Raw genomic sequence first — 23,558 nt, 5'->3', positions numbered from 1 at the left:
TTATACATTGATGTTATAATCTCTATGATGAGTATTGTTGAACATTGGTGGAAGATGTCGATTGAGTGTGAAGTCGTGTAGAGGTGGTAGTGTGAATAGTGATGATGGTGATGTCGATTGTGATGCTGCCACTGTCGTCAGCGGCCTACAACTATTGGATACATTGTCTCCACTATGATTCAATAAAATGGATATTGATTCGTTTGTGACCTTGATTGAATTTGAATGTGAATGACCATGACCATGACTTGAGGTTGGCATGAAAATTGGAGAGGATGTGACATTGTCATAGCCATGTCCTCCTGAAAACAGGGATGATAAGGTTGGAGAACTGATGGCTGGTGGAGTGGAAGTGGATGCCTCGAGTAATATTGAAGGAGGAGTTGATGATGCAACTCTAGGTGAAGATGATGGCGATGTTGAGTTGGATGAGGTCGGTGATTGATTTGATGTAGACACACTTGTTGTTGGTGTTGGTAATGGATGCGCTGGTATGGTCTTGGTCGGTGACTGATGTGTGAGTGAGAGCAGTGCCTGAGTGGCCAAGTTTGAATCAAAGGCTTGTGGTACTTGTTGAAGTTGTTGTTGTTGCTGCTTTGGTGAAAGTGGTGGCTGAATATTTGTTTGAGTTTGATGTTGTACTGATTGTTGTTTGTTCTTTGTCATTCTAGTTGTTGTTGAGGTCGACGTGGAATATGGATGATAATGATTGTTGTTGGATGTTGATGATGATGTTGACTTGGACGATACACTATGTAGTGGTTGGATACTTGGTGATTGTGATGGAGACATCAATGGTGATGAATGTGCATCACCACTTGAATGACTATCATGTGGTATCTCATCATGATTATCCAGTTTATCCCTCTTTGTAAATATCTTGTCATACTGGAAATTAATTATTAAAATAAAAATTAGTATCAATCAATCAAATAATAATAAATTTGTATAAATACATACTGAATCATCATCATAGAATTGTGATATTTCAGTTCCAAGGTCTGGGATGGTGTTGAGTGGCGCTTCCAAGTCTGAGCTGACATACTGGAAGTACTTCTCCTTGGCATTTGGTGAGTTATTTACAATGACCAAAGTGACTGATGTATCACATAATAATGCCAACTCCATTGCCTTCTTAATCAATCCATTCTTTCTCTTTGTGAAAGTAACCTGACGATTCCTTTCATCAGTAATCTTTTGAATCTTAATCTTCTTTCTTCCCATTATTTTTATAATTGATTATAAACTAAATAAATAAATATATATTGATTGATTGTAAGTATGTGTGTGTGTGTATGTGTATATTGTATGTGTATGATGGGTGATGAATGTAGGATATTCGGAAGTCACATTATAAATATAGATCTAGAATATAATAATATATGTCAAGTGTGTGTATACCCTTATAATCTACAAGTAGTTCTATTTGGAAGAGGAACATTGCGTTGATGATGCTTCCACTCGAGTTGGATCGCGAACACATGAGCATGTGTGTGATTCCATTTTTATAAAAATGGAAACTGAACTGACGACGATACGCTGACGAGACCTGAGTGAATGAATCCCAGGGGGTTGTGGGTTGTGGTTTGGTTTGTTTCCATCACAAGCCAACATGTCAAATCGTGTCAATATTGTTGGGGGTGGTGTTTGTTGTTTATGCGATCAGAGAGATATATATATTTATATCAAAAAAGGTATAAATTATTATTTTTATCAATCGAAATATATTCGAACATGGTTGGGTTTTGATTTCGTCATTGATACGATTTGTTTATATTCTCTCTCACACACAAATAGATGAAGTGAGTGTCATCATAATGACAAACACAACACAAGTAACAAACTACTACCTACACTACAATGATGATGATCGGTATTATTATGTGTTTGGTTGATTGATATTGATTGTTTGTTATATATATTTTGATTGTTTAAATGATTATTATTGGTTTAAGATGTTATTGTGTTCATAATTGGAAGTGATCGGTGTGATGGTGATAAGGTGATGAATGTATGACGGCAATGTGATGATTGTTTCACTAAAACGACCCTTGATCCAGAAGACTCTGGTTCTTTGGAAAATCAAGGAAGGATGGAGGCACGTTCATGATTCTTTTGAATGGCGTGTGTGTGTTTGTTTGTTTGATTGTGTGTTTGATTGGTGTTTGAGTATGAATGAGAGGTCCATAATGTTGAGGAATAATGGAGTGAAGTGATTGTTCGTTTATAAATAGAACATCATTATAACAATAAACATTGTGAGTGGTGTTCCAAGTTGAGTTCAATTGATCAACCTACCTTATTGTCTAAAAGTATTAAAATTGATATATTTATAAATATATATATAAATATTGATTGATTGATTGATTGAATGGGACACCTTTGAGGGAGACTCAAACATGTAACTTGTTGACTGTTGGTTAAGGTGAATGTTGTTTTAATGATAGACAGACACAGTTAGTCTTGATAATTATAGTTTGTGGGGGAGAGAGGTAGTCTGGGGAAACTGGGGAAAGAGTGATACAATAAGGTTGGAGGTGTGGAAATTTCTCTGTGTAATTCAAGAAACCTTTGTTCCAAGTCCATCCATCCAATCTCTGTTTAAATAGCAGTGTTACTGCCTCACCACCTTCGAAGGTCTCATGATGGGCCCGGGTCGTCCTCACATTCTTTCACTCCCTCTCTCATTCAATCGATTGTCTCCCTCTCACTCACAAGTCATCAAAACTAATTTACAATCAATCAATCACACACAATTACAACTGAATGATGATGATGTCTGGTGTCGTGATTGTTTCGCGTAGTGTTGCTAATGACAAAGATGGGGGTGGCAGGGACGTGGTTCCAATTCATAGTTCTCAGACCACGCCTTCTGTCACTATGATGATGAGTTCTGTTGCCACAGATATAGTTTATGAGGGTAGGCAGGTAGGTAGGGTAGACCCATAGAAGGTGTGAACCATGATTGTGAATAGTTGGTTCACTCAACATATCCCTTCATACCAACCTACTACTATTATACCCTATTACCATCACTGATGTTATAATGGCGTAATGTTCCAAGTTAAGCATCTTTGTTATATTTATAAAAAGAGTACATAGTGCAATCCCATATCTATAGATTGATTGATTGATTAGATTGATTGATAGTGATTCGTTTCCAGAAGAAATCAATTCTATTCTTATTCGTTTATGTGGCGGAGGTCGATGGATGGACCCAATTTGGAAGGACCGGTCCATCATCCACAAAAGGCAATGATTACTACAACGGTTGACTGACGATTAGTGGTATCAATGGCGTCGTTATAGTTATATTATGACATCACTCGATGACATCTTCACTCAAGACTTCATAGTTACATTAATAGTGTTGGTTGTTTAGTTTGTAGTTTGATCGTTCTTGATTTACGAACATCGATGTCCATTGGATACCATTTGTCCAGACCCTTGCCTACCCTACCCTTGCCCTAACCCTAACCCTCGCCCTTGCCTCGCGCAAATCCACCCATTTCCTTTGAGAAGATGAACTCGACCATTATGTAGTTGTCGTTTACATTATTTATTTAAAGATATAGAGTTATGTCAGGAATTAGAGAGAGACCAAGGATAGATGGAGACAAGTTGACAACACAACAACAACAACATTCAAATGGAAAGAAGAAACATAATAATGGTAGTGATAATGATAATGATAATAATGGTGTAGATCAACATATGATTGATGTTGAGGCTATACTACAACAGAGACAAGAAGCGTTGATAAAGAAAGGATTGGATCTAGATGAATACAGAGTCAATCTAACCAAAGCCTACAACAGCTTTGTCACTCAAATGTTACCTCACTACATTGGTGCATACAACGATCTACATGTATGTTGCTCGATCACTCTGCTCTGCTCTTCTCATCAACAATCGCGAAGTACTGACTGATCACATGACTCATCATATCACATCACATGACAACACAGACCAGATGGAACTTGGAGAAGATGATGGACGACCAGAATCATTACAAGCCAATGAGCACAACAAGTTATCTCGAACAACCATTGATCAATCATAAAGATGTTGAGACAATTGTATGTGATTGATCGATCGATTGAGCGAATGAACGAGCGAATGAATGAATGTAGGTCACTGACACATCAGCGTCCCTGTCATACTTAGGATCAACTACTGCGGTACCTTGCACATACTACGTCTGATATCACTACATGTCTCTCGGATACATGGGCCTACTTCTTGTTGTATGCTCCACAGCCAGAGACAGGAGATCCTCATCTAAAGATATTGATTGTACGTATTTGAAGTTGATGAGATGGATTGGTGAGCGTCCTCTAACAGATCTGAATCAATCAATCAATCAATCATATTAGGACTCATTGGTAGTACCAATTCAAAAGATACTTAGTACCTATATCTACCATCATAATACACTGATGAATGATGTCAAAGTCAACCTTGTCCAATCATATAAGGTAGGTACACTCAATCAATCATTCAATCAATCAAACAATACTGATACCGATGTCACATGATCCATGACAATTAGATTAAGAAGTATCCAGATGTTGAGGACTTTAAGACAGCGAATGAACAAAGTCAATTTGCAGTGACATTCAAATGCATCAACCTGGTCCGAGCATTGAGGAATCAACTATATCAATTGTCACACTTCTTTGCGATCAACCAGGCAAACATTGAAGAGATAGTCAGCAAGGGATATAATTAATACACTCTATCTTGATCAAGATCGTGGCTGGTTAACAAGACACACATTCAGTCTCAATCAACTATACATTGGATGGCACTTTATCAATCCCATATCCCATTATTAGCCTCAATGTTCTGACCAAAGGTACTTGTTGGAATGTATTACATGTTGCTCAGAATGATGAATTGAATGAATGAATCATTCTCTATTAAACAGATGGAGGTGGATAGCCATGGTAATCAATCATAATATCATTTGAATGGTCGAAGCAACAACACTTATTGGTCTTGGTAGGGTATCGATTGATCAATCATGTTTATCAATCCTTTGATAGTTGGTGTCCATCGTCAAAGCCGAAATGTGGACCTATCATCGACACTTTATGGTCATCCAACTAGTTGGACGTTGTTACCAACTTGTCTCCGTCGTGACCGGATTGAGTCAGTCGGGAAAAACATTCGTTCATGTTTGTTTGTTTGATTGTTGACAACAAGTTATAAATAACTGTCGTCTCACATCACCTCACACCCACCCACATGTAATTAACCACACTTTTGATCTTTAGAGATCAACCGAAACCCCATCGCCCACTCACCACCCCACACACTACACTCAGGTCATTCAATCACATGTTTGCTTGCTTTAGATTGATTGAGTTTAGGGTTCATCTAAAGTATGTCCTATCCCTTCTCTCACATCTCTTTCTTCCCAACCATTCAAGAATCTCACAAGCTCATCTCATTCTTATATATCTCATTCATTTATTCATTCATTCACATTCATTCATTTAAACAACTACAACAACTACAACAACTATAACAACTACAACTACATCAATATATTATGATGGTATTCTTACGATTAGTAAAGACATTGTGGAGATGGAGTCAACTTTGGTTAACACTGGCGATATTGATTGTTGAGAGGATAGTTCGATTCGGTTTGTATATAGTGATGAGCGTAATTCCATTCTCATCATACATTGAATCGGCAATTCCTCGTCGTCCAAGCAGTGCATACACCGAGGCCGAGAAGGACCTGGAGCGCGATGCAATCGAGATGATCACAAGTCGTGGCTATCCAGTCGAGGAACACTACGTCACCACGCCCGACGGATACATCCTCATGCTGCACCGCATCACTGGCCCACGCGCATTCACCTCTCCACTCGACTCACCACCAGCGTCGCCGCGCGACCTCGGCGTCAGCCACAGCGAGCTGTTCGAACCGTCGGGCAAGCCAGCCGTGCTGATCATGCACGGCTTCATGCAGACGTCCGAGGCGTGGCTGTGTCGCTCGGACCCCAACGACAGTCTGCCATTCATCCTGGCCGACGCAGGATACGACGTTTGGCTGGGCAACAATCGTGGCAACAAGTACTCATTCAAGCATACAACTCTTTCACCTGACCAGGAGAAGTTCTGGAATTGGTCACTCGACGAGCTGGTTCGTTACGACCTGCCCAGCATCGTGGACTTTATCATCGACAGGACCAAGCTCAAGTCGCTCACATACATTGGCTTCTCCCAGGGCACAGCCCAAGGATGGGCTGCACTCAGCACCAACACATCATTGGCAAGCAAGTAAGTAGTAGTCCTCGCTCTTTGTATGAACACTCGCTAACGATCAATCAATCAAACAATCAAACAAACAGAGTCGACCTCTTCATTGCGCTGGCACCAGTTGCAACTGTGAAGGGATTCAGCAATCCAATGATTGATTCATTGGCAAGGAGTCGCCCAGATTTCATCTTCTTGTTGTTTGGCAAGAAGTCGATGCTGCCCTCGACGACTTTCTGGCGCAACACACTGCCCAAGCACTTCTTTGTCGCATGTATCGACTGGGCAATCAACTTCCTCTTCAACTGGCAGACGACCAACCTGTCGCCCGAGGAGAAGCCCATGCTCTACTCACACATCTTCTCGACGAGCAGCGTCAAGTCCGTCGTACACTGGTTCCAGATCATCCAGACCAATCGATTCCAGATGTTTGACGACATGCTGCTGGGCATCACACCCAACGAGAACTCGAACCAACCGCACAGATACCACGGCCGCGTCATCCCCGGCTACCATCCCGGCCAGATACTCACAAAGTGCGCGCTGTTCTTTGGCGGTGCCGACACGCTGCCCAACACCAAGGCTCTGCTCAGACACTTGCCACGCGACAAGGTAGTGTTTGTCCACGAGGAGGAGACCTATGAACATCTTGACTTTATGTGGGCCAAGGATGCCAACAAGAAGATCTTCTCAAAGATCCTCAAGTTGATGAAGTCCAACAACAATACTGTACTATCCGATTCTGAATAAACATACCGACACCGACCGATCAATCCAGGTCCATCACAAAATGTTAATTTATGGGACCAAGGGTTTGAGTTCAAAGTGGTGACGTGATGTCGACCTGCGCATTCATTCAATCATTCATCATTCAAAGTAATACATACAGATACTAGTACAAGTAGTAGTAGTAGTAGTTGTTGTTGTTATAATGTTTCATTCTATTGTGAGACATGTTAACTCTTTGTCGGGACTACATCATGTTGTAGGGCGACAGACTATAAGGTTGTTGTTGTCGCCACAACTTAATAATAATGTACAGCATCATCGACATACCTACATCAGTACATCATACACAACACTATACTCTCAATCAGCATCATGGATGGAGCCAGCACTTGCTGAGGAGCATCAGAGCTATCCAAGCGATACTCCATCTCTAGCTACACCTCCTACCAAGGTCAAGCGAACAAGAAGGTCAAAGAAGTCCATGGCTGCTGCCGCCGCTGCTGCTGTTGCCTCAGCCGCCCAGCAAACTATAGTACCCTCAGTCAACGAGTCACCACCAATCATTCAACATGTTCAACTAACAAGCGAGTTGATGATGGAGACGCCTGCACAGACAAGACGTAGATCGTTGGCAGAACAACTTAAACAGAATGCTTTGGCAGCGGCAGCAAAGAAACAGATGGAGAGGTCAAAGTACTTGGTGTCATCAATTGGAATTGATGAAGCGGGCAAGGGTGCTGTACTGGGGCCTTTGGTCATCGCCGCAGTATCACTCAATGAACAAGCCGAGCATCATCTCAGAGCGATGGGCGTGATGGACAGCAAAAGATTGTCACCAGCACGACGCGAACAACTATACGAGGTGATCAAGGAGCATGCACTATACACCACCATCTACCTGTTGGAGGCTCGCGACATTGACCGGATGCGTCAAACAAAGACCCTCAACCAGATTGAGACCGAGATCTTCCTTGAACTGATCCAGCGCTCGGCAGACTATCTCAAGGAGAACTATAACGCTGCCGGTGTGCTGGCGACAAAGACTGCCACTACCACAGCAATGGATATGAATGAGCATCAAGAGGAGGCCATGGCCTCCATGAAGGAGGGCTGGCGATTCACTGTTCAGCTGGACAGTTTGGAGCGCAACAATGTCAAGTTTGCGCAACCCTTTGTCAGGCAATACCCTTCGCCAGAGTTTGATATTATATGCGAGACAAAGGCCGATGACAAGTATATTGCTACGTCGGCCGCATCGATAATTGCCAAGGTTGAGCGTGACCGTGCCATCGCGGCGTTGCAAGAGAAGCTTCAGACACCAATTGGATGTGGATATCCTAGCGATCCTGTCACTATCTCTTTCATCGAACATTATCACAAGACACACAATAGCGATCATCAAGATGTGCGACTGACTTGGAAGACGTTGACAAGCAAGCGCAACAAGGTGGTAATAGCTCCATTGTCAATGGATGGGGATGGTGCCACGTCGACGTCCATCACTCTTGAAGAGACCAATGCCAATGCCATGGCCAAGACCAAAGCAATTCAAGACGTTCAGAAAGAGATGCAAACAACGTTGCAAACGATGGAGCGGGCTACATCAGAGGCCAATCTTAACAAAGATAACAACACACTGCAAAGCGAGTCTAACGACCAGTTCACAATCATACTCAAGTCGATACAGCGCGACATGTCATCAGTCAGCAAGTCGATCGAGCTGTTGGTTGAGCTGATACGCAACCAGGATAACAACAACAACAAGCGCAAATGAGCTGCAGGGGCAGGGTAGTAAGGCACGACCCTGCTTTCTCTCTGTTCATTCATTGGAATGTAGTTTGTGAGCTTCACCTCGCTCAATCAATCAATCAATCAACACTCAACCAACCATTCATTCATGCAATCAATCAAGCCAACGACCAACAACGATGTACTTCAATGACGAGCCAGCAAACCTTGCAGCATGCATGATCATCACACCACTATGCTCGGTCGAATACTCACAAGACCTACCGGGCCGGGACGGAGCGGGTCATCTTCACTTCATGGATTGGACCTGGACGGAAGACCGGAAGATGATGGATGGGATTGTACGGATTGGTGACGCGCCACAAAAGCCTACCTTGACGGACCGATAAGATTGGAGACCAGACGAATGGACGGATGCATGTACGGGCATAGATGCGAGCAAGACAAAGACTACACACATACAACACCATCGCGAACAGAATGAAGCCGCTACACCTGGTTGTAAATAATGAAAAAAACAAATATCCTTTTGGTAATATCTCCGTCCGCTGTGTCATCATCTGATCAGATGATTGGTATTCGTTTGTGTGTGTGTGTGTGTGTGTGTGTGTGTGTGTGTGTGTGTTCCATGATTGGCTGTCCTATCCTAAGCTATTATTAACTGTTAATATCTAGATGTAGAGCAGGATTTCAAGGTGCACGGGTCTGATCTTCTGTTCCCTGACCTATCGCAATGCCAACATGCTGATGTGACCTTATCTAAGCTCGTTACGACTGACGATTTCAAGAATCTTGGGATATTTTCATTCATCCATCAATCCATTCATTTTGGGACAAGGTGCACCTGGTGATGTTTGAGACCGTTGTTGTTGGGTGAATGTTCTCTGCTCTCTAGAATGCCATCGAACCTTTCATTTATTATTATTGTTGGGGAGTCCTGGTATCCTCAACCTCAAAGTAACTTTACATGGTCATTGTAAGCAATTGACTTATTATTCACATTTGCCTCATCAACTAATTCATTCTTAATCTATTATTATTATTTATATTGTTGTAAAATAATCAATCAATCATACATTGGATCAAGACTTAGTTATGTAAGTATATATTTGATTTAGTGTCCCATCAATGGGACAACAATTATGTCCCATACCCAATAGACCCAACCAACTCCAGGTATCAATTATAGACCATCACAACCAACACATTATACAATCACAAATATGTAACCAAAGGGGTTGATGATGTTCAACGAAGTGTCTCGAACGTTCAATCATCCAATCAATAATTCCTTCAACTTTTCTTTTGAATAATATTTGTTTCATATTGATGTTTGTTTGCAAACAAACAAAAATAATGACAACGACCACAACTTCAACAACATGTCGATCAACAAATAATAATGATCATGATCAATAATACAGATAATATAACTCTTTCAATATCATCACTTCAGTCCACATTCATACACCGACCAAAACATACATAGTATAAATATAACCGTCTATATTTGTTCTGGAACTCTCGGTGGCACTCATTGTAATTATCTTGATTTGGGACGCGACAATCAAACCCCACCACTCGAGGCCCATTACACTTTGTTCGATTCGATTCACACAAACAAAACAAACAAAACACCAAAAAACACACAAAGTCCGAAAAATCTAGATTTCAATTCAAACCTCCGACAATCAATCTAGATATTTCCAGCCATTTTCAGTCAATGCTTTATCCCTTTTATTTTAAATATCTGACGGGATGATAAAGTCGACGAATCCAACTGTCCACTGACTACCTACCTATTTGCACCGCGCCAGCAAAGTTGATGCGTGTGTAACCCCTGCCTCACTGAGATGGGGCAGCAAGGTCAGGTACTTATTTGTTTGTTGTTGTGTCCTTTTGAGGATAGTCGGATGCTTTCAGAAGCAAGGGGAAGGTATCCTACTACTTCTTTTTTGTCTCCAGACATTCGGAATGGTGCATTCATCCCTCCTCCAACATCGTCATCAACCAAATCCAATCATCCCATCCATTCATATTAATTAATCAAACCGTCACCGTGCCACTCCTACTCACGCGAACACCATCCTCCTCCTGCTTGACTATCTTTATCAAGACTAAGCCAGTCAATCAGCCAGTCTGTCTGGTCTGTCGTCTTTGGACTTTCCACGTTCGTGTCATTCATTCCTATCCATCAATCAATCAATCACTCTCACTCCATCACTAAATCTCACTCGCACTCACTCATGCACTCACTGATTAATTTATAAATATATTATAACAAGTTAAATATATCTGTATGTGTAAGTTCTTTATCTGAACATCAATCAACATCATCAGCATCTACATCAACTTCAACATCAACATCAACATGTTCGTCATCATTGGGTCCTTATTGCTCGTTCGTTCGTTCGTTATCAAAGTAAACAATTCATTTTCTTTTCAACAACAATCTTGTTGGTCGTCAATCTCGTCCATCAGTCAATCGGCTCGTAAAAGGAAATCAAGGATATTGTTGACTTGCATTGTGAAGTTAAACAAGTATCACCCATACATGACGGAACAACAACATGTAGCCCAGTTTAGCAACTAGCCTAGTCCAGCCGATCGGCTGATCACCACCACCTTCCTCGATGGAATCATGCACAGAAACATCCAAATGACATGTTACACACACAAACAAACAAACACAAGAGAGACTTGTTTTTCTTTTTTTTTTGAAAGTCCCGCACTTTCGTGTGACCCAACAGTCTACTTCGGCCCTTGTCATCATCAGCCACAGCATGTTCATTCATTTCACACAACAACAATGGCGCCCATTGGCAAACAGCCAATACCAGCCGAAGAAGGAGGCTTACACTTCACTTGCAATTGCCTATCGGACCGTGATTGATGATGATGCAAGCACACACTCTTCCTTGTTCCCTCTTTGTTCCATACCTCCGAGAGAGATACAAATTAGGATATTAACACATTAGCACACATCACAGCCCATAAAACAAGAAGCGCATATCTATCAAATATCTCTGATTGTTTGTGTGTTAGTATGTGTTAGTATGTGTTTGTATGTGTTTGTGTGTGTTTGAGACTCGGACCTGGAATCACAAGCCCCCTTTGTCGACAACAAATATCCCTATTATTATATCCAATACCTCCCGACCTCACATCCATCCTTCATTCTCAATCATTCCATTTATTTCCAACTTTGGTGTAATATATATATTTATATTATTTATTCTAACTTCACTCGCTTCGTCACCCATCCATCAATCGTTCAATCGTTCAATCGATCAATCGATCAAACATACTCATACTTCATACTCATACTTTACTATTCACTTGGACTTATTCCAGAACACGATCAATCAAACAATCTGAAGAATATCAAATATACAGACTAAATATATAAACATCATGGAGACACCAGTCAATGATGCAATGTTTTATTCACCTACCTTTAAGAGGTACGAGTCAGTGTCGTTCTACGCCAACTTGTTGAGCGCACTGAAGCAATATACACAGGTGGTGGACACTTGTCCAGCATCGATAAGACAGCTGGTATGGTCAAATATATTCCAGCTGATGGGCAAGCCACAGCGCCAATACGATCAGCTGTTCACGCCAGTGATCGAGTCGTGGCTGGGCGAGGTCTCGGTCGACCTGATGGACATCGAGACATATTTCGCCGCCTTTGTCCAGGCCCAAACACAGCATCCAGCCGACTTCCCTGTACTGCCGCCAGTGTCACCAATGTTCTCTATACCAGGTATCTCTGCGCCACCCACCAGTGTTCGCGTGCCCAAGGCCCAGCTGTCTCCCAACCACTCTCCATCGCCTTCGCCAAACAACTATCATCCACAACAATCTGTACACACTAGTCATCAAATGGCCGCCGCATCGACCACGTCCACTCCCAACTCAAACACAAACTCAAACACAAACACAAACTCAAACAAACTTCCAAAGCCACACTCAACTCCCTCGACAGCCTTGGCAACTGCATCTTACAAACATTTATTGGCGACCAAGCCCAATACATTGGGCGCAACCGAGTTTCCAACGATCGCAACCACCGCAGGTGGCAAGACACCGTCGGTGTGGAGCACAGACCTGTCGTCGACATTCTCCCAGCTGGCGCTGTTGCTGACGTGGTCGCCGGCGCTCAACAAGCTGACGCCCAAGTACAAGGATCTGATTTGGCGCACGTGCCGCTACTTCAATCAGTTCACCAACTACGACAAGGACTCATTCACCAACACGATCCAGATGTGGACGGCCGACCCCATGCCCAACCTCTTCCACGTCACCGTCCTGTTCTCGGCCATTGGATACCTGCGCGAGATGGATGCCATCCCCGGCGAGTTCTTCTACAGCAACACATCGATCCACGTCTTTTCCAACAATGGTTCGCCAGGCCAGCCTACGGGAGACCAGACCACTCCGCCACCCTCTGATGAGCTGTCCAGTGATGAGACTCCCGACATCTTTGGTGCGTCGCCCACTTCCTCGCCCCGTCGCGAGCATGTAGCGCTGCACTACCAACAACATCAACTCCAGTTCCAACAACATCATCATGCACAGCAACAACTTCAACAACAACAACAACAACAACAACAGCAACAGCAACAGCAGTTGCGTGTAGCCAACAACAACCAACAACAACAACAACAGAACACAGATATTGGACGCCTGTCGCCTGGCCGCGGCAACAACAGCAACAGCAAGCACCCTCACTCATCACTCCCAATGCTGTCATTCAATAGCTACTCGTCACCTGTACATACACCATCGTCCACTCCACACCACCTCTCCCCACGTCACTCACTCGAGCCTCCACATTCCCCATCGCGTGGACATTCATCATCGCTGATCGATCATTTGCAATCTGTTGACAACTCGTCGATCAAGAAGAGGAGATCATTCGACGACGCAATGGGTGGCAGTACCGAGCTTGAAATGCTTGTTCAACGACGTGGCAGTGGTGGTGCCAATGGCGGTGGCAGTCCAATCAAGAAGCTGAGAGATGTGTCCATGGGAGAACAACAACAACAACCACAGCAGCAACAACAGCAACAACCAAAGCAAGGTGGTGGAGATGAAGACATGACCAATGAACAAAGATCATCAATCACCATCAACTCTATACTATGCTCGTGATTGATGTGATTGAGGTGAGGATGTCCACGCCACTAGTGTATGTAGACTCGAGAGATGCCAAGCATCGCCAACATGTTCATAATAAAAATGACCAACCTATACTATTTATTACAATACATACCTTGCTCTACTACTACATTATGGTCATGGTTACATGTCAATGATGACTCACATCCATTCATCAATGAGTCCTTTGGCAAGAGGATGAATGTTTTGCCACCAAACTACCGCCCGCAACTTGCAACATCACCATGTTTGGGGAGATACTTTAAATTGCTAATCAGATGATGTTCATTTATTCAACCATCATTCAATCAATCATTCAATCAACAATGTTATATAGAATAACTGATATATTGGCCAAGTACTCACGAAGCTACTTGTTGCTAGTGACATCATTATCACTCTCGGTCTACATCTTCTACTACTTAAATGTCGAACTTGTACCAAAGGTGACCAATGGCAGGGTATGTAAACACAAGAGACATACACAACATGTCTTTGAAACTCTCGGCACTTACTTATAACTACAACATATATAGATGTTGGACTCATTCATTGCAGGATACACGGCAGAGGAGGGACTGGCAGAGTTGGACAAATTCACAAGATATGAGAGGAGTCTTTACAAGTCGATGTATGCCGATGGTTATGATGTGGTACTACCATTCACTATAGCCGGTGTATTATTATCACTACAAGCGTTCTCTTATCCATTGTTCAACACTAAGCCATTCAAACTATTAATGTTCATTCCACTATTATACATGATAAGTGATCTTTCCGAGAACTTTGTTCACTACCAAGTTTTGGTAATGTAAGTGTCAGTCCTCACATATCACTCACTATCTTGCTCAACCTAACATCACTTCACTTCATTCATACTCTAGGTATGAGAATGGAGCTACAAGACAACAAAAGTTAAACTATCTCTTTTATGGAGGTTGGTTCGATTTGTTCAAGTACATTACATTCTGTAAGTGTTATTATAATGACCAAGCTTGATGATACTAATATGCATACCTAGTCACAAGTTGTATATTTGCCATTGGAGGATTGCTTATTCCAACTGGCAGCAAAAGTAACAAGAATGCCAAGTTCACCAAACAACATTGATTAATGTGGATGATCCTTGTTTGCAAAAACATCATCTCATGTGCTTGGTCGTCTTTTTTGACACCAAGACAACGAATGATTCGCGTGTTCATTCACATGTGCCAGAGATTGATTGAGTCGGGACTCTGATTATTCATTCTTTCATTCATTATTTACAACGTATACAATTAAAGACAGATATATTTATATTTATAACATAACATGTTATTGTCAGCTGCAGGTAGAAGATTGATTGTTGGCAACAACAACAACACAACGATGTTATTTAGAAGATTATCGATTTCAACACAACAGATACATAATGTTCAATCATCATTATTGAGGAGTGCAATGTTCTCAACATCATCATCAATGCCACACAACAACAATCTCAATGTATCATTCATCAGACAATATAGCTCAACAACAACAAAGCCACCAACTTCATCAACAACTGAGGAATCAAGTACATCAACTACCTCGACCACACCATCAACACCTTCCGAAACAGCCACACCATCTACAACACAAACACAACCAGATACACAACAACAAAAACAAGAAGAAGGCAGCGAAACAAAGAAGGATGGAGCAGCAGCAGATGGAGAAACACAACAAGAACAACAAAGAGAAGAGGAACCAAAGAAAGAAAAGACATTCAAGGAGAAAGTCATCCATAGACTCAAGTGGGGAACGTTCACCAGTGTCATTGTGGGCACCATTGGATTCCTCTTCTACGAGTCCTATCTAAGGTCGTCGATGCCTTATCGCATCGTCATGAACAAGGTCAAGGGCGATCTCGAGTCGATGCAGTGCTTTGGCGGTGTGGTCGCTCCGCTGAAATGGTACGAATGCTTTACCGACCCAATCATTGGCACCATCTCGCTGGAGGAGGGCGGCACCGAGTGCAGCGCCTCATTCACCATTCCCATCCGCCGCTTCGTGCCCCCGCCCCCCAAGGAGGGAGAGGTCGTCGTGCAGGCACCCGAGGACATTGAGATGAAGTCCAATGATGGCGGAGCACAGGATGGTCACATCGAGGCCATACTACGCAAGAAGACATCATGGTTCTTTGACTGGGAGATCTACAAACTGCACGTCAATGTCGACACTGGCAAGACCATCACCATCGTGGACAAAGAGTTAAAGATGCCAACTAGAGGTTATTATTAAGAATTGATCAGTCATCATGTCCATCAGTCATTCAATCAATCATTCAAACATAAAATGTAGTATGTGTGATTGAACAAATACTCACTAGATCACTCAGGCCGACATCTCTTCATGACCGACATCATCAGTCAGTCTGACTGACTGACCATCTTCCAGGTTCCCGTTCCAGCTCATCGCGAGTAACTTTGTAAGTTGCCAATTTTGAAAACTGCTAAAAACAGCTCCTTTTGCAATTTGGATGGGTTTGGTGTGGCAGGTCATGCGAAAGGACAAAGGACCTCCAAAAGGGCCACACTCTATTTTTATATCATTAAGTTTGGTCACGAGGACAACTATGATCGATTTATAGACAAGTGTCAGCATAATTCATGAGTTGGGTTGGATGTCATTGGGAGTGTCTATTCCCAGACAAGGCTTATACTTTAAATTTGGGATACGAATATTCGGTTTTGATTGATTGGATCTGTTTTTGGATGGATGTCGGAAGAATATCCAGTTGTTTCTGAATGGAAAGACATCTTTAAAAGATAATGAATTCAATTGATCGAGGAATCAAACAAATAACAATCAATCAATCAAAAAAATATAAATGTCATATAATAACGCCAAGACAATGTCTCAACAACATCAAGTCTATACTACATATATAAATACTGTGGTTCCTGTCGTCCATGTAGTTCCACCTGTTATAAATGTATTCCAAAGTCCACCCCAATATCAACCATCTCATAATAATATAATAGTTTATCCTCCTTCACCATTACATTCACCTCAATATGCTCCACAACCCATATTTCAAACTCATTCTCCTCCTATCCCTCAGCAACAAAACTTTCAACCTTCTTATAATCCACCATACCAACATCATCAACATCATCAACATCATCATCATCATCAACATTATTATCAAACCTCTCCCTCTCCTCAACACTACCATCACAATGATCTGACCTCTGAAACCCCATCACCATCAGCACCTCCTCCACTTGACTACTCTCCTTCAGTCTATAAACTTCCTCTACCAACACCAAAGACTCGTCCCATCTCCACTCCAATACCCGCCTCCCCTACTTCCACTTCTACATCATCAATGTCAACCACCTCATCAAGTACCTCACAATTGAAGACTCGTTCTGGATCACTCCCAACTTCCCCTTCCCCAACCCCATCGCCTCCCCTGTCAACTCAAGCCTGCTCTGTATTGGATACTCAACAATCACCTCCTCCTCTCTCAGGCTCAAGACCAAGAGTAAAGTCAGTATTCCTTCAAGGGAGCCAGTTTGGACCTCTTAAGAAGTCCAAGATTGGATTGATCAACAGCTCTGATACCAAACTGACTGTTGTGATCAAAGGAAACATTAATGGAACTTACACTCAGGAGAAGGAGGCAGGTGTCGATCTTGGAGTTACGGGTCTAAAGGCCAACGGAGTTATAAGGAAGGCACTCAAGAATGAGGCACCAGCAAACTCAGTCTTCCTAGACAATGACAACACTCAAATCAAGTATCGTATAGAGGATGACGTTGTCTTGGTCATTGTTTTCCGAAAGGACGACTCATTGGCGCAAGGTACTTATGTCTGGGTGATGGAGAGAAAGCTCAAGAGGGGTGAAGGCCTACAGGTCCAACAAAGACATATTAATCTCTCGCATGATCCAAGATTTGGCCAGTCAATTTATGATGATTTATTCGTACAGATATCAACTACCTCATTAACTACCACCTCTAAGTCACCAACTCCCAGCCCAAGACCAAGCTCCAAGAAGACCGCCAACGAAGGTAAACCCCCTCAAAAGGCACCAAAAACAATGAACAATTAAACTTAAAGTTATTATATTTATGAATAAAGATTTAATTGAATGTATCGACAATCTCAAGTTGGGTTGATGTTGTTTACATAGTAGTTGAGCAAAGGAACTTGAAACAGACATTGTTGATCGCCTAGATGATTAATAATATATCCAAAAGGTGTCGGGGTTTGATATTCATCTTCAATTTCATCTTCCTCATAGATACCGTCATCTTCAAGTTTTCCTCTGACATGATCTCTTATTATTCTCCTATCCAACTCCAATTGCTCTTCAAATGGTGAGTTGAATGTCTCTGGTATCCATGCCGAGATACTTAATGATTGGTCACCATCTTCACTGTATGCCTCAACTGCTGATCCAGGAGTTGTCCCTTTCATTCCAATCACACAATATGAAGAGTTTGGTTTGATATTGATGAACTTGCATGCACCAATCAATGACATTGATGAATGTAATGCAGTTCTAGATTGAGCACTTCCAATTGACTTGTGAATGGACATGATAACAATGGTACCATTCTCCAAATCTTGTAACATTGTATGGAATGATTCCCAACTATCTGATAATGATAATATGTCCAGACGTGTTGTTTGTCCACTCCTTGGGTCTATCAATATAACTTCCTTGTGGCCATGTACATTGTCTGATGGTAGTCTATAATCACATCCATTCGCTGATATACTTGAGATTGAAGAGATCAATGATTTGAGATTGATTGTGTATCCATTCTGTTCATCATCAATATCCATGTTATTGTTGTTGCTTTGAGGTTGGAATGGTACTCTCATATGACATGATGGTTGATGGACCTTATCAACCAATGGTGATAAACATTCACTAATCAATCGATGGTGATTATTCTTTTGGTATTCAACAACACCAATCAAACAAAATGTTTGTTGTTTGAAATTGTTGAACGATAGAATATCTGTGGACCCAAGATAATCTCTGATACTTGCACGAGATTGAGGTGAGATTGAGGCTGTGCCATTGGTTGATGTGGAGGTTGCCATGAGGATGATGGTGCCCAAAGGTAACCAGGAAATGAATTGATCAAGTCCATCATAATGATCATTGTAACTTCCAGGATCAATCACACTTCCATTGTATTGATTGATTGTGACAATGTTGATTCCATCAACGATCATTGTTGATTCATTCTTAATCTCCCTTGTATTGATCCTGAATCTTGGGTTACTCTTTTTTGATTGATTGATTGAGTGGGTTAGCGAGTGATTGGGATAGCTCCAATTTGTATTTGAACGCGTCACTTACATTTGAGCGAGATGAGGGTGTGATATCAACGTCAAAGAATGTTTTGATAGAGCAGTCGGATTGAAAATTGGCAAAGAGTGAAGTAGGACCATTGGACAACAACTCTGGAACTGTTCCAATCGCAGCACCCTTCCTTCCAATCAAACTGTAGCAACTCTTGTCACCACCATTGATATCATATGAACATTGAGCTCCAAGTGTGCTGAGTGCAAATGCCAACCTGTCAGAAATGACAAAGTATGAAGGTAGATTGGCGGTAGTCACCAAAGCCATCGTGCCAACTGCTAGATTATTAAGGATGTCATTGACCAACTCATTTGATCCATAATCACCTGGTAACTCCATGTTGTATCTCTTTGTCTCCAACACCTCTCCATTGATCTCACTCTTTGTTATCATTGTAATGATACCTGGTGGCCAATCAAAATCGTCTTTACGAGTTCCAACTTGTGATGCCAATGTCATGCTGAATCTACCAGAGCCTGAACCATAATTATAACCATTGTTATAGTATGAGCCTCGACAAGGTCTTGCAATGTCAGTTGAGGTACCTTCAAGTAATGGGATTGATGATATCTGTGACTTCTTTGATAGAATGTACCAACAATGGCCTTGTGTTGAAGATGAAGACGACATGTATTCATCAATGTGTTGGCTTGAGAAAAGTTGTTTGATTCGCTCGACTGCAAGTGGTGATTGTTCCAAAGTTGTCTTGGCTTCAGAGCCTCTTGTCATTAATAGTACAATAGTGTCATTGGGTATCGAATCAAGGTATTTACACAACATGTTGTTCTCGTTTGATTTAAAGGTTTTGTAGGCAACACTTCTTCGGTAGTCCATCTCCAAGTCTTTCGTAAATGCGATCACATTGACTCCATCAATCCTCATTGTACAGGGTTTCCAACATCCATCATATTTCAAAACTGGGCTGAGCAATCCATCATCACCAAGTTCATAATGAGGGATCAAGTATTCAGTTCCATATGATTGAAATTCATGTCGAACAATGACTGGTTTGATCAGAGGGTCGCCACATGATTCAAGTGCGGCGCCAGGTTGCATGCCCTTGTGACCAATCATACAGTAGCATGGTGTTGACAGTGTGCCAACTCTATTGATGATTGTTGCGCCTAGTTTGGAGAATGCTCGAATGAAGAGTGGGCTGAGTGGTGATGTACATTGATTGATGATCACTGCCACTGCATTGCCTGGTGTGATTCTGTTGACAAAATCCATGAACAACTGATCGTCTGACCATTTGAAAGGGCGAAGTTTCATGAATGGGAGGAAGGGAGAGCCTGTTGTCCACAAATTTATGTCACCTGCCACACCTCGTCTTACAACATCGTAAATCAATTCCATACACTTCCATGTTTTTAGTGTTGAATCTGCTAAAGTTGTTTTGGCATCAATTATTGTATACATTATTTCTTTGTTTAATAGAATGAATGAATGTATGTATGATTATTCGTTTTTCATCTTGTCATCTAGGTCGGGGTTGAAGGTATGCTCAGACCAGAGTGTCCAAGACATAATGAGGGAACTTTAAATACATGGGATTTTTCCGGAGTTCCAACTAATAGATATTTATTATTATTTTTAATTATTATTTGATCAAGAGTAAATTTTGATTCAAGATGGTAGACATATGACACAACTCTGTGTTATGTGATTATTTGGGCAATACTTACTTCAGGACATCTTTTCATTATTGAACATGCATATACACATCAATCAGTGGATTGTCAGTGACTTTATTTGAATTATGACTCTGTCTCTATAACTCTAACACACCAATACTAACACGCATTGATAACACATACACTCAATTCACTTCTGCTTTAAGTGATCACTACCACATCCACCCTTTTATGGAAAGTAATCATTGATGTTAAGAAGTGAGTGTGGTAGTGATCGATCATCATCATTGTTGTTGTGGGTGAATACCAATATGGGTGGTAGTGAGTGATTGATCAACCACCATATAAGTAGGGGTGTGTGTGTTATATATCCAATGTACATCTGTGGTCATTGCCTTTGAAGTAGTGGCATCTAAAGGTGGTTCAATCAACTAAACACTCATCACATGGATGGATGGATGTGGTATGGGTGTCAACATCAGCACAATGTGCTTGTTTGATTGTCGCACCAATCCATAAATACTTCACAATCCTATTGTACTCAGATGATCAACAACATTCATCTTATCAAATGTGATCAGCCAACCAACCATTGTTTGTTGGTAGTGTTGTTGCTGTTTCCAGTGGTAGTGTGGCAGTGTGTTGTTGCTTTGCTCTCTTCCGGTAATGATGTAATTCAAAGGGGTGTTGAAAAGCATCCAACCAACCATCCATCATTAATCCATCAATCAACTTCAATCATCGGAGTGAATAGGGGGTTTTGTGTTTATGAGTGAGTAAGTGAGTAAGTGAGTGATCGTGAGGACATAAATAGAGGCGCTGCGTTGTTAACAGTGCTCGTGCGCGCGCTCTCTCCATACCCTTGTCTGCCTACCTAACCAACTGGCCTGGCTGGCTGGTTACCATTGATCTCCATCAACCAAAGCCACAACTACATCATTATTCAACCAAAGGTGTCTCATTATCATCATTTATTATTATTCCCCATTCCCCTCCATCAAGGTGTCCATTCCCCTAACAAGCTAGCAAACTAGTCACCGTCACTATCATCTTCGCCATCATCATCACCTCACATCGTTTACCATACACACCTAATCACGTGATCATCATTCTATCAGCTGACTTTCCAAAATTTCTGGAACATTATATTCCTTCCTATCAACAACAAGACATGATTACCGCCAACAATGGATTTCCCATCTTCACCTACAATGAATGATGTATGATGGGGATGGCCATGACGATGTCAAGAAGAAAAGGATAAGGTATGAGTGACGAGGACTCGTCCAAAGGACCATCAATAATACAATATACTTACAAAACTTGAGAGTAGACAAATGCAGAATAGACAATCTGCTGCACAATATAGAGAGAGGAAGAAGGATTACTTGGATAAACTGGAGGCTGTAGTGGAGAAGTTGGAAAGTGAACGTAATCAATTAATTGCCAACACTGAGAAACTTACAATGTCACAGAGTGAGGTTAATATGAAGATCGCTCAGTTGGAGGAGAAGATTGATCATTCTCTAAAAAAGAATAGGGAACTCAAGTCTACGCTGGCACAGCTGGCTAAATCAACTGGTGTGGCAATGGACAATGAGCAACTATTAGTACAAGATGTGGCAAGTGGCTTCAAGCCCATCGCTCATACATTACCAAAACAACAACATCTGCCTCAGCAACAGGTCAAGAGTCCAGGAGGCACTTTCCATCTGGCAGGAAACAGAAGTATACTTAACAATGGAGTGTCATCAACTCATACATCATCGTCCAACAACAACAACAACAATAATCCATTGTTGTTATCAGATATCAACTCGCCAAGTTCATCTTCGGCATCTTCATCACCAATCCACAACACAGTGCTGGGTGATCAGCTCCAACAACAAGATAGATACATAGACAAGTTCAACAACATATCAATATCCAACTTGAGCGTGTCTGATGATAAGGGATCTCGTCATCTACCATCAATATCAGTGATTGGAAGTGGTGGTAGTGTCAGTGGCGGGGGACCATCAATGTTGTCTACATCAATGAAACATCATCATCATCAACAACAACAACATCAACATCATCATCAACATCAACATCAACATCATTCCAAACGTTATCGTGACTTCTCCCTTATCCAAGGTGATGGTAGCATGCTGTCGGCATCATTGGCCGCTGGCAATAACTCACCATGTACATCACTCTACGTATCGACATCGCCAACTCCTTCACAACAGCATCCGCTCTCCTTCTCGCCCCTGCCTCGTCCACTGCCACAGCTGTCCAATAGCCATCCATCTTCGTTCACGCCGCCTTTGGCATCATTCTCATCGATACTTTCGATCACCTCTCCATCTTCATCACCTATCCACTCATCACTGTCATCATCACCGAGCAATTGTTACTTTGCCAACGATGGAGCCAGTTACTTCCCCAACTCACCGTCTAGGCAAACCTTTGTAAAGTCCAAGAATGTCTTTTAAACAACTATATGATGTTCGTTTCACAATAAGGGTTAGGCTTACGGGTCATATATGTATACCTCTATCTTCTACACATTAAATAAATATGTTATATTATTTACATTTAGTTCTCAAATTGTGAAAGTTGATATGTTTGTTTGAAATGATCCACAATGTTTCGATGAGCCAAATGCCGAGACT

The 23,558-nt window shown here is 41.8% G+C and overlaps 9 protein-coding genes across 9 annotated transcripts; 8 read left to right on the top strand and 1 right to left on the bottom strand.

The window, feature by feature from the left end:
* SAMD00019534_000860 (hypothetical protein) lies at window positions 1-1,224 on the bottom strand (the record flags this gene model as incomplete). Its single annotated transcript, XM_012903519.1, has 2 exons — window positions 1-888; window positions 961-1,224. The coding sequence occupies 2 exons, from the start codon at window positions 1,222-1,224 to the stop codon at window positions 1-3; spliced, it is 1,152 nt and encodes a 383-aa protein (XP_012758973.1).
* Window positions 1,225-3,579: 2,355 nt separating this feature from the next.
* Window positions 3,580-4,732, top strand: SAMD00019534_000850 (hypothetical protein; the record flags this gene model as incomplete). The annotated part of the gene is made up of 5 exons (XM_012903518.1): window positions 3,580-3,870; window positions 3,969-4,079; window positions 4,168-4,296; window positions 4,377-4,478; window positions 4,553-4,732. The coding sequence occupies 5 exons, from the start codon at window positions 3,580-3,582 to the stop codon at window positions 4,730-4,732; spliced, it is 813 nt and encodes a 270-aa protein (XP_012758972.1).
* Window positions 4,733-5,629: 897 nt separating this feature from the next.
* SAMD00019534_000840 (hypothetical protein) lies at window positions 5,630-7,017 on the top strand (the record flags this gene model as incomplete). The annotated part of the gene is made up of 2 exons (XM_012903517.1): window positions 5,630-6,297; window positions 6,369-7,017. Coding segments are annotated over 2 exons (1,317 nt in total), but the record flags the coding sequence as incomplete, so codon positions are not given.
* Window positions 7,018-7,378: 361 nt separating this feature from the next.
* Window positions 7,379-8,776, top strand: SAMD00019534_000830 (hypothetical protein; the record flags this gene model as incomplete). The annotated part of the gene is made up of 1 exon (XM_012903516.1): window positions 7,379-8,776. The coding sequence occupies one exon, from the start codon at window positions 7,379-7,381 to the stop codon at window positions 8,774-8,776; it is 1,398 nt and encodes a 465-aa protein (XP_012758970.1).
* Window positions 8,777-12,165: 3,389 nt separating this feature from the next.
* Window positions 12,166-13,908, top strand: SAMD00019534_000820 (hypothetical protein; the record flags this gene model as incomplete). Its single annotated transcript, XM_012903515.1, has 1 exon — window positions 12,166-13,908. One exon carries the CDS (start codon window positions 12,166-12,168, stop codon window positions 13,906-13,908), a length of 1,743 nt encoding a protein of 580 aa, XP_012758969.1.
* A 332-nt stretch (window positions 13,909-14,240) lies between these two features.
* Window positions 14,241-14,913, top strand: SAMD00019534_000810 (hypothetical protein; the record flags this gene model as incomplete). Its single annotated transcript, XM_012903514.1, has 3 exons — window positions 14,241-14,375; window positions 14,451-14,725; window positions 14,799-14,913. The coding sequence occupies 3 exons, from the start codon at window positions 14,241-14,243 to the stop codon at window positions 14,911-14,913; spliced, it is 525 nt and encodes a 174-aa protein (XP_012758968.1).
* Window positions 14,914-15,354: 441 nt separating this feature from the next.
* Window positions 15,355-16,176, top strand: SAMD00019534_000800 (hypothetical protein; the record flags this gene model as incomplete). Its single annotated transcript, XM_012903513.1, has 1 exon — window positions 15,355-16,176. One exon carries the CDS (start codon window positions 15,355-15,357, stop codon window positions 16,174-16,176), a length of 822 nt encoding a protein of 273 aa, XP_012758967.1.
* A 1,090-nt stretch (window positions 16,177-17,266) lies between these two features.
* SAMD00019534_000790 (hypothetical protein) lies at window positions 17,267-17,958 on the top strand (the record flags this gene model as incomplete). The annotated part of the gene is made up of 2 exons (XM_012903512.1): window positions 17,267-17,744; window positions 17,906-17,958. 2 exons carry the CDS (start codon window positions 17,267-17,269, stop codon window positions 17,956-17,958), a joined length of 531 nt encoding a protein of 176 aa, XP_012758966.1.
* A 4,161-nt stretch (window positions 17,959-22,119) lies between these two features.
* SAMD00019534_000780 (hypothetical protein) lies at window positions 22,120-23,378 on the top strand (the record flags this gene model as incomplete). Its single annotated transcript, XM_012903511.1, has 2 exons — window positions 22,120-22,166; window positions 22,235-23,378. 2 exons carry the CDS (start codon window positions 22,120-22,122, stop codon window positions 23,376-23,378), a joined length of 1,191 nt encoding a protein of 396 aa, XP_012758965.1.
* Window positions 23,379-23,558: the final 180 nt, after the last annotated feature.

The sequence above is a fragment of the Acytostelium subglobosum genome, assembly GCF_000787575.1.
Source record: "Acytostelium subglobosum LB1 DNA, scaffold: scaffold1, whole genome shotgun sequence".
Lineage (NCBI taxonomy): Eukaryota > Evosea > Eumycetozoa > Acytosteliales > Acytosteliaceae > Acytostelium > Acytostelium subglobosum.
The sequence above is the reverse complement of the archived record's forward strand: the minus strand, read 5'-3'. Positions and strand labels throughout refer to the sequence as shown.